Here is an 11781-nt window from a genome sequence, read left to right as displayed (position 1 = left end):
TAAACTTCTTCCATTTAAGAATGATGGAGGCCAATGTGTTCTTACGGACCTTCAATGCTGCACAAATTTTTTGCTACGCTTTCCGAGATCTGTGCCTCGACACAATCCTGTCTCTGAGCTCTACGGACAATTCCTTGGACCTCATGGCTTGGTTTTTACTCTGACATGCACTGTCAACTGTGGGACCTTATATAGACAGGTGTGAGTGCCTTTCTAAATCATGTTGTGCACCGGTGCCTCCCACTCCTCTTTCTATTCTGGTTAGAGCCAGTTTGCGCTGTTCTGTGAAGGGAGTAGTACACAGCGTTGTACGAGATCTTCAGTTTCTTGGCAATTTCTCTCATAGCTTTCCCACTCATAATATAGAGAGATATGTGATAGTATACAAATTTTTCTTTTTAAAATTTTTACCCCCTTTTCTCGTGGTATCCAATCGCTAGTAATTACTATCTTGTCTCATCGCTACAACTCCCGTACGGGCTCGGGAGAGACGAAGGTCGAAAGCCATGCGTCCTCCGAAGCACAACCCAACCAAGCCGCACTGCTTCTTTAATACAGAGCGCCTCCAACCCGGAAGCCAGCCGCACCAATGTGTCGGAGGAAACGCCGTGCACCTGGCCCCCTTGGCTAGCGCGCACTGCGCCCGGCCGCCACAGGAGTCGCTGGAGCGCGATGAGTCAAGGATATCCCTACCGCCAAACCCTTCCTAACCCGGACAACGCTGGGCGCAGCTAGCACTGTGATGCAGTGCCCTAGACCACTGCGCCACCCGGGAGGCTATAGTATACAAATTTAAGCAAGATTTGTAATGATTATGTTTTAGTCAAATATATATGTTTGGGCTTCTTGCAGTCAATTTTCAGTCTATAAATGATGTGAAATCTAAATATCACATGACATCTAAGGATTAGGCCTACTGTATAAGATGTGATATAAAAAAAAGTTTCGTTTTTTCCAAACCCTTTGTAATTTATTATGATCCATGCACCGCGATGCATAGAAGTAGGCCTACAGTATCCTTGTACTAGCCTCAAAAGGAGGGGCGACGCGGACGCGCGCTCAAGGTTTGGATGCTGGCGCGCATGGGTAAAACACTTGCAGTTCGCATGTCAGCTGTGGCAAGAAACTTCATTAAACCTCGACTATGCCGTGATAGTACTCGAATTGTTTTTGTTTTATCACACGTTTTTAAACAACTGGTATTTCCTATTTGTATTCTTCTTTCAGTATGGTCTTAAAAGCAAAAACATGGAATGTATATCTGTGTGGAAACTAACGTGGGGTTTAAATCTCACGGCTGTTTTGCTTTCCATCGTTCGGGTGTGCTACATACAGGATACTGCAGCAAGTCTTTGAAAGGATATTTGCCCCTAAAATATACTTTACTATTGAGTTTCTTTTTTCAGTCAGTTTTGGAGGACAGAATACACATTTTTACTACAGTTTTGGCAAGATAATACATTGCTGAAAATGGAGACTGTCATTGAAAGAGAATGCAGTGCACTCGGAGGACTTTTTCAAACAGTGATAGGCGACATGAAGGTAACACTTTGGGGACTCATGTATTCATTGTTTATCTTAATATTTATGTATTTTTCGTAGTGTATTATCTTCCTTTTAATTTTCAATAGAATAATAGTTTTTTTTGATATGGCAGTACGTGCCCTCATATGGTTATACCTAATCGATATGACATTGACTGTGATAGATAAAGGGCATGCAATTACATTTGATTTTGCAGAATACGATAAAAATTCAGAGTGGCAAGCCGGCAAATTATTGTGTACAGCCTAGGCTACTAAATTGCGCTCACCGGGGGACTGCATAGAATCGAGACACGCACGGTGGGTGTGTTCTGATTCGTTGACAACAAACGGTTGCATATAAAAGGCTAAATGATCCAGGATATGGATTAGAATAGAATGTTCTAAAACCACGTCAATCAAGTAGCAGTAAATGCATGTCCTGAAGGTTTCCCCTTGACTTTTGTTCTGAGGAGAGCAATAAAATGTGTCACTGTTGAGATGTGACACTCATTTAGGCTACGCATCTGTTTTATTTGGCTTTTCTCATAAACTCAACAGTTGGAAATGAAAGAAATGCTATTTTTGCACAATGTCATCTCAGAAGGAAGCATGACAATTGGTATTTTCTATGCTTAGCCTAATAAGCAGAGAGAAAAAAAATATAGAAAAAATCATATTGTCGCACGCTCCAGTCTGCCCGAAAGGGTTGGCGCGCCTATTCTTACCTGTTCCCACCTGTTCCTCTGACAACTGAATGCAGTGAAATGGTGGCAGGCGAATTCAAAAGGGTTTGAACTGTGAAAGTTTGCCCTTTAGCTGTGGCTGAGTGCATTTTGGGGTTTGTGGTGGACCCCCCCACCCCCCAATATTACAACCTACTGTATGTGTTGTGATAATTGCGTTGTTTGCTCTATAACCTGTTATTTCATATGCCTTGCGACCGTGATATATAGGTGTAAAGGGTCGAGACAATAAGAAGACACAGTGGAAGTATAAATTCAACCACACCTTTGTTTTATCACAAAACCAGATAACAACCTCTGTCTAGTGAAGTCCACAAAGCATATTGCATGTACAGTAACAGACAAGTTAAATGTTTCCATTTCAACTTCCATATTTCAACATCATCAAATCACCTCTGCTTAGTCTAATACAGTGACAACTAAAAGATACCAAAAACAATTTAGGGCAATCAACGTAAGCTAAATATGTGGCTAGCCATGGTTCTGATTTGTGTGTGTGTGTGTGTGTGTGTGCGCGCGCTCGCTCCTGCAAGTAGAAAAACATGTTGACTCACCCTACTTGTAGAGAAACGCCAACGCCATCCTCCTCTCTTGACGAAACAGTTTATCACTCTGTCATACAGTACACACTTATTTTTTGTTGTCCTAGGCTACCTAGCTAAAATGCTTACTCGCTAGCCTAGTTAACATTAGCCTTCTACATCTAGCTACATATTGAACTTCCATCCTCTCAGGCCAGGGGCACAACAATGTATGAATGATTGGATCAGAATTGCCTTTATAATCATTGGCCAGTATGGAGAATTAAGTAAAACCACAAGTCCAAATCTCCAACCATGGCTAATGTAGGAAAGGGACAATTTTAGCCACCAGAGGACAACAACACAACGAGATGCAACAATTCAAGTTTTCTGTCAAATCTTTTGTCAAGGGAGGCCGATGCTCGCTGGCTTCCCTTGCCTTCAATGCTACGGGCGGCAACAATGTCATACTCGTTTTGACCAGACAGCGTCAGATAGAGGGCCTGCACATACGGAGGGGCGCTGTTTCGCTCGCTCGGGTGCTTTCTCCGGTGAAATACATTCAGCCATTTGCAAATTGAAGGAAAATGATGAAACACAGAGAGGCGAAAGAGAAATCATTTTTTTATTGGTCAGTTGTTTTGGGAAGCCAGGCTTCCTTTGGCATCCATGAATACGTGCCACTGGTGGCGGATAAACATTTGATGTAGGAGAATAGAGATTGAGATTCCAAACAAATGAAAACTGTGATGTCCATGATCTGGTTTGAGAAACTTTTGCAAAGCCATGTGATCAACTCCGCTTAACTATAAATTGTTTCAGAGAAATAATGGGACAAACATTAGAGAAATGGGCAACTTTTGTAGATTCTGATGACGACGACATGCTTTCCAATGGTCTAACATTAGGCAGAAATATGTTCATTCATGATAGCCTTCTACAGCCATTTCAGACATAGGTTTCACTGGACCTGTGTAATAAACCATTTTCGTAGGTGGAGGGCTTTTCCAAAGGGCACCAGGAATTACACTCTGGTCTGCTGGCGGATGTGTACATGTGTGGGTGGGGATTGTCTGTGTGTGCCTATATTTGCTCGCCAATGTTTGTGCTTAAATTGAATCAGCGTGCTGGTTGGTGTGCGTGTGTGTTAATACATCATTCATTTAGATACTGTTCACACATCCCTTATTGTCTAAGCAGACATATTACCATTCATCTGTTTAACTGGAACCAATCCTACATGCCTTTTCTGAGCTCCAAGCATTCTTTAAACTGAGTATAAATACTGCAGTATGAATGACAAAAAAATCATGGAATTCAGTGATAATTGAATAATTTCAGAATTGGTTCTATAGAGGTTTACTTTTAGGTTTTATTTGTGAGTTGTGCTACTTCATGGATCTGTTTTCTGGATACATTAAGCCTAGTCCTGAAATAAAACCGGCTATTCAATGGAGAGTCTAGGACTAGGCCTAATACTGTTTGTGTCTGGGAAACCGGCCCATAATGCTTTATTCTCTATTACCCCTTCAAATGTATACGTGTTTGAGCACCATTACATTATTAATCTGTTGGCTTGAGGTTGAAGGTAATGCTATTGAGGGCATTGGATGTAGGCCTACTTTGGTTTATTAATAAGTATTTATATTAAATCAGAGTGGATCATCACTCTGGCTAAAATAATCCTCTCACTGGGGGGTTGGGGTGAAATGACTAGATGAAGCATAGAACTGAAATGGATGGAAAAGATAACCAGATACAACGCAGAGCTCTAGGGTTTATGATCATAAATTGATGGATCCATGAGAAGTCTTGTTGAACATAGAGCCATGTTCTTTTTACCCATTTCATTTCTGAGATGAGCACCATGCGTTAGAGTTGCCTGAGTCAAAGCCTGATCTTTTTGTTTGCCTGATTCAATGCATTTTAAATGATCTGCATTTATTCAGTCACTGCATTGAATCTGAAATGCCGTTTGCGATGCTAAAATGATGATCTCTCAGTAGGAAATCAACGCATCGAAGCCATATAAGTGAGTGGCGTGGTGAATTCATGCAGTGCATACTTCATGTTATTCCTCGCCCAGCGACGTAAAGGATGGGTGCCAGGGAGATTGAAGTGCAGCGTCATTGCCTCGATCGTGTTGTCACGGTAACCAATGTGGAGGGCTAGTGCCGTGGATGAACAAAAGGATGCCTGAGTGAGGCACTGAGAGACGGCAGACTTCACATGTATTCCTCCTCTCAGGGGAGTGCGGCTAGGGCACTAATCAATCACTCAATACATATCACCTTGACAACGACAAGTCTGACAGTGTGCTATCTCGTTAACCCCACCGCCCTGTAATGTGATTGTTCGGCCCCATTATCAACTCATGGCTGTGATCCATTGCTATCACAGTAAAAAGGCTTACGGTGTATATTTTCTACTGTGTTTTCTGTGTTCAAAACAATAGGGTTGTGGGTAGTTATTTGAATTGAGTAGTCTTTTCAGAGAGTGAATTGAAATGCAGATCTTGTATCTCAAATACACCATGTTCATGTGTTATCACATATTTACTCAAAGAGCGGAGGAAGTTGAGCTGGAATTGAATTGACCCACCTAAGTAGTTTAACCCCTGTCTGTATTCCTGTGCAGGTCTCTTCATCAGTCATGGACACACTTATGCACTTTTACACACACACACACACACACACACACACCTCTAAGAAGACACTTGTGTTTGCCCACTCAGCGAGCATGTCACTCCCAGCTAGAGGCCGTTCCCTGTTGACTTCCACGGTCTCTTGCCTTCCAGCTGTGGTGTGGCCTTGTTAGCTTCACCCAGACTGCCCTGGTGACAGATGTTTACTGCATGGCCCCCAGACTATAGCTGGCTAGCTACCACTCTGGCCTTTCACCACCACAGCCCTGAATTTAGACGTTAGAGGCCTGGGAGGGGAGGACAAGGTGCTTCAACCAGAGGCCAACATGTCTTTAGACAGGCAGGCTAACCTACAGTCACCTGCTTCTAAGAGTAGTGTCAGTCCTATATGGTACATTTCAGGTCCCGTGTGGCTCAGTTGGTAAGAGCATGGCGCTTGCAACGCCAGGGTTGTGGGTTTGATTCCCACGGTGGACCAGTAAGAACATGTATGTGCTCTGGATAAGAGCGTCTGCTAAAAATGACTAAAGTGTAAAGTAAAAATGTTTAGGGCTGCAGGTAGCCTAGTGGTTAAGAGCACTGGGACAATAACTGAAAGGTTGCTGGTTTGAATCCATGAACCGACTGGGTGAAAAATCTGTCAATGTGTCTGAGCAAGGCACTTAACCGTAATTGCTCTGGATAAGAGTGTCTGCTAAATGACAAAAATATACATTTGCAATGTTCTTGCACCTCATACTGAATAAGCCTTCAAGGTCTTAGCACTAACAACAAAGGCAACACTCAATCGATGGGATTCTTATGATGTTTGAAGCATATTTAAGCAATGAGGCCCAAGGGGGTGTGGTATATGGCCAATATACCACGGCTAAGGGCTCTTCTTAAGCGCAATGCATAATGCCTGGATACAGCCCTTAGCCGTATATTGGCCATATACCACAACCCCCCCGAGGTGCCTTATTACTATTATAAACTGGTTACCAACGTAATTGGTATATGGTCTGATATACTACGGCTTTCAGCCAATCAGCATTCAGGGCTTGAACCACCCAGTTTATAATCCACTTTTTAGAACTCTTCGGTTTACTGTAGTTCAACTTCACTCAGGTTAGCCTACTTTCTCAACAGAGATACCGCAATGCAGTATTGGGACTTTGAATTGAACCCAATTTGATCCTAACTGTATCCATATTGCCTGTGGGCTATTGTTTTACATACACTGAAAGTGAGAGTGGGGTCTACAATCTCAGTATGGGTCTATGGATTTACTTTATTGATCTCTCCCATTGTTGCTCTTGTATATGTGAGATTTTTCAGACATGAGCTTGTGGACATGTTGCATTAGAAATGTTTTTGTGTGTACTCCTCGTCCTCACATGTTCCTCTTTTATGTCCTCAGAGCAGTTACCCGGTGTGGGATGACTTCATCAGCAAGGCCGGGAAGCTACAATCACAGCTCAGGTAAACAAACAAACAAAACAACACAACAAAAACACGGACTTACTGCACATCTCTACCCACACACACACACACATACATACCCACACACACAGGCACACTCCATTTACCCAACCTCATAGAAACAAAAACAAAAAATCCTTCTTCTTCAAATGTTCCTTGTTATCTGTCTAGAATTTCACACTCACCCTGCCCTGGTCTTGTCAGCGTGTTTCTGGATCACAGTTGCACACAGTCACAGCTGAAGGTCATGAGGGAAGGAAGAAAAAAAGGGAAAAACTTAATGAACCTTTCATCAACTGAGATTAACGATCAAATCATAAAGTCATTATCTCAGCGTGGTGGATCAGCGCAGCGCGCCAGAAGCTTTTATTTCAGGCCAAGGGTTACACTGGGTTAACCCGCTGAAAACATCTTTACTTCCTTGTCCCGCTGAGGTTTGTGGAGGAAAAGGGTTCCTGAGAAATCCTGCCACTGATGTGACAGAAGCCAGCTGGAAATGTCCTCCTCCTAGCCTCTTGGCCTTTTTCTCATTCAACAAGTCTTCTTGCATCCATAGCTCTATAGTCTCACCCTTTACTCTCCGCAGGTAAAGCGTAACGTGCTAACATTACAAACAATACATGCATTTTTCTAGTTTTCTATTTTTCAGCTCTTTCTCACCACATGGTAAATGGTGTGTCTACAATAGCATGTGTGTGAAGCAATTTTTTTTTGCGTCTGTGTACAGCACTGTGCATGTACGTGCTTACGTGACACACACCTCTGTAATCTAGAACAGTAGCAGTGGCACAGTGCACCAACTACATGCTATAGGGAGTGAGTTCCGGAGTGCCAAAGGGCAGATACCCATAACCTCTGCAGTGCCAATTGTGTGCGACCTAGTCCGGGTGTTTTCCTAACACCATTTTAAAAGGAGAATTTTTCTTTTTAAAATGGCATGCTATAGAAGGGTCCAGACCCTTTTATTTTAGCGATTCCTCATCCTCGTTGTGCAGCTCTGAAAAAAACATGAATTAATGCTCCGAAAACAGCCAAGTAAGTCCTTTTAGAGCCCCCATACTGCACAACGAGGATGCGCGGAAGTGAATCGCTGGTTGGGGTAAGTGAAATTGATAAAAAAGTGTCTGGACCCTTCTACAACTTGCCATTTACATCCAAAATAAAAAAAAGTGTGTATAAAAAGGCCAAATTCTCCTTTTTAAATAGCTCATCTGAATTTAGAGTAGACATGCCCACTCTTTAAGAAACCATGCTCTGCTTTAAATAACGAAGAATGCATGCATCCACTTAGCCTTGTGTTTTTCTGAGCTCAAATGAATAGTCGTTACTTCATTAAGAATGAGAGAAAAGCAACCCTTTGATTGCACATTGTACAACAGAGTACCATCATGCAGCATGTGGCTCAGTTGAATTTCCTAACCTGAAATGATTTATAACATCAAATTGGTTGATGATACCTTGCCTACCTACTGACTTCAATTTCAGCTCAGTTTCTTGTCAACAAAGGTCAGTCTCTACTTTATACAATTTCAGGGAGGGCTGGAACAGACAATTTAGTAATGGATTTGTTTTTCTGGCTGCATGGTAATCTTAAAATGCAGAAATGCAAGGGCATAGAGGTAAAAAATAAAAGCCTCCACAATAATCCAGATTAAATCTACCGTGACCCCTTTATCCATCGTTTTGTACCCCATGCAGTGTGGTTGCTTATGGTTACCACCTAAGGGGGTTTGAAATTGTGTAAATACGGGGATGGTTGAAGGTTAACATTTTCATATAGTTAGATGGTGAATACTCATGAAAGGTAATGCAAAAAAATGGGAATCTAGTTGGATGCAACCCCAGTCTTTTCCCAAATTAAATTTCCATGAGGGGTGCAAAGGCCCCTAAAGCAATATCCATCACCCATCCAGGCCCTCTGGCATCAAATTGTCAAATGAAACCAATAGAAGCCTATAACATGTTTAGATGGGGGGGGCAATAGAGCTAGATGGAGGGACCCACCCCACGTATACAATTGTAGGGTAAACACTGACCCAACTTGACCAGACTACTAACTCTGTCCACCCCTTTCCCAAAGCATATGGTGCTACTAGTGAAGTGATTCAAACCATGGTGAATATGGGTGTTGTATGGTTGTGGGCCTATGTTGTACATATGTTGTATTATATGTTCTGCTGCCAATAATAATCATAATGGTGACCAGCTGTGTCTTTCTCATCTCCCAGGACGACAGTTGTCGCGGTAGCCGCCTTCCTGGACGCCTTTCAGAAAGTGGCTGATCTGGCAACCGGCAGCAGAGGTAAGCAGATGTACCTCATAGTCGGGGGGCTATGAAGTGTGTGTGTGTGGTTTGGAGGACGAATGGCAGTGGGGTATTGTGGGGGCTGGTCGTGATGCTAAGGACACATATTGACAGAGGAAATCACGTTTTCTCCTGGTTGCTGTTGCAGTCTTTCATGTTCTATACATGTATAAGACTTGTCTTAATCATTTAGAATGATTTACAAAGACCCACATCGTAATAATGTATGTGCCCCTCTTTAGCCAGCTCTCTGCTTAACCTTTCATTTGGACTTCCAAGAGCCACTAATAGTCATGCTCACTCACCCTCCTGTTAACCTCTAACCTGCCTTTCTGGCAGACACTTGAGCACTGAGCTGTCCACCTCATTGATGGATGCATGTACAGTATGTTCATGTCTTGGAAACTATGTTTCCTCATACCCACTATCCTAATACACTATGACAGTGTTTTCGTCAACAAACAGCAAAATGTCAACATAACTGGAGCTGCCTTGTCATTTCTGAAGGCATGACCTAACTGACGATGTGGGGAATATTTTTGCTATACACACTTTTATGTGGTAACAGTGAGTGTATTACATTTATGACAGCCTTACGAATGCTATAGGAATGTTTTTCTGAAGGAGTAGTCTCCCTCACCCTCAACAATCGGAACTGTCAATCTAATGCGACGTCAAGCTTCCATCAGCAGGATTTGTGGTCCTAATGTTGTTGACAGAGTGGTTGTAAGATGCAGGAAGAGTGGGTTTGTGGTCAGGTCGGGGTTGGTCTCTATGCCCACTACAGAGCGCTGTCATGGCCACTGCCTGTCACGGTGACAGAGCGAGCCACGACCAGGCAGTCACTCTTCGCTTGGCTAATTTAAGGGTCAGTAGGACAGTGGAGCTTTTTCATTTAATGTGAGGGGTGTCACATCTTAAAGAACTGTCATGTTCCATCAAACACTTTTAAGTGTTTCAAGTGTTAACATGAGAATATGGTTCAAGAACACTGGCCACACCATCCTGGGCGGTTGAACTGTGGTTGTGGTCGCGTCTGTGACGGTGCAGCTTTGTTTTGTGGTGAGACTGAGCACCTCCGAGGGTTTACAGTTGAAGTTCACAGGGAGGGCATGTCCTGAATAGAATGGACTTCATTTGGAGACTTTTGTCACTTTAAGTGGTAAGGTGGGATACTCGGCAGTGGACAGAGTGAAGTGAGAATGGTGACCTCCTTTTCCTCTCCTCTCCTTCTTTTCTCCCTCCTTTCTAATATGTAGGCTACTACCCACAATGATTTCCAAGGTTTTATGACATAACAAAGGAAGCCCACAGACCTTTAATATCAATATGTAAAATGTAAGCATTTTTTTTTTTTATCTCCCTTGGCTTTCATTATAAAACCCCTCTGATTCTTCAGTAAAATGTTATCCATTCCAATCCAAATACATGTTTTTTCAATACATCAGTAATGACATTATAATGCCACATGTTTTTATTCAATCCTATAATGGCTATTGAATCTGGCTGCCATAGATTCAGTGCAATCATTACGTAAGCTACATAACCCTATTTATACATTTCCGCATATTAATATCCTCTGCTGTAAATTATTGCAGCTAGACAATCAGACGCTCACAACTCAAAGGCCACAGTGAGAGGCCTTTCAACACAAAGGATGAAAGGTCAAAATTTGACAATACCTTTCAACTGTGTAGGTGTATGGGAATATCAACCCAACACAGTGGAAATAGCCACCAGTGCTAAATAAAAGCATTTTCTTAATGTTGAGCACCTCAATCCAGTTTGTCTATGTCATATATTTCAATACCAGTTTTAGAATAGGCTATTATATAATGTGGCCTAGGACAGCGATTCTCAACTGGTGGGTCGTGAGGTTTTGAATGGGTCACGGTTATCTGAGTAAAAAAACGACTTAAACCAGGTAGAAAGTGGGTTGAAATGTCAGTGTACTTACATTTTTAAATCATTTAATCTCTGAACAATATTTCTTCAATCACAGTATTTTCAATATAGAGTTTAGAAACGCTATTTGGGTCGATTTCTTTTGTTGGTCTCAAACCAGTGAGTTTAACTTTCTTCAACAACAATATGGGCAAAATGTTTTTATTGACAATGAAAGAGGTGGGAATGTTGTTCCCTTGTCATATAATTGCTACATTTTAATATCAGTATGGCATTAAAAATAGTTTTCCAGATTGTACTTTGGCGAGTATTGCGTTGCAACTGAGACAACCTGGTTCAATTTGGGTCCCGAGGCAAAACCAGTTGAGAACCACAGGCCTAGGAGAGGAGGTTGACGAATGAGATTGTCTGCCACAGTGTATGTATGTTTACAGATGTTTTTGTTGTACGATAGGACCGTATTTTCTCCATGTCAACATACATTGTCATATAGACATGAAAACGTCATTATGGGAGGTTCCGTAGTTAGCCACACTGCACCGTGATTAGCCATTGGCTGTTTTTGTGTGCTAGTCCCTAGACGGGGAGATTGACTGAGTGTAGGGAGGCCCGTTTTTCAATCTAAAGTGGAGTACACCTAAAATAGCAGTGCTTTGCCCTCCTTCCATTCTTCCCT

The 11781-nt window shown here is 42.3% G+C and overlaps 1 protein-coding gene across 1 annotated transcript in view; it reads left to right on the top strand.

Annotated features, from left to right (window-relative positions):
* Positions 1–1470: 1470 nt before the first annotated feature.
* The window catches only part of LOC120022329 (protein MTSS 1-like), a 53697-nt gene continuing 43386 nt past the window's right edge, over positions 1471–11781 (top strand). The window contains exons 1-3 of the mRNA XM_038966224.1: positions 1471–1542; positions 6834–6895; positions 9124–9197. Coding sequence (XP_038822152.1) covers positions 1471–1542; positions 6834–6895; positions 9124–9197 — 208 coding nt within the window. The remainder of the gene's footprint in view (positions 1543–6833; positions 6896–9123; positions 9198–11781) is intronic.

This window comes from Salvelinus namaycush, chromosome 27 (genome assembly GCF_016432855.1).
Source record: "Salvelinus namaycush isolate Seneca chromosome 27, SaNama_1.0, whole genome shotgun sequence".
NCBI classification, from domain to species: Eukaryota; Metazoa; Chordata; class Actinopteri; order Salmoniformes; family Salmonidae; genus Salvelinus; species Salvelinus namaycush.
Note: the sequence above shows the minus strand (reverse complement) of the source record. Positions and strands in the feature narration are given on the sequence as shown.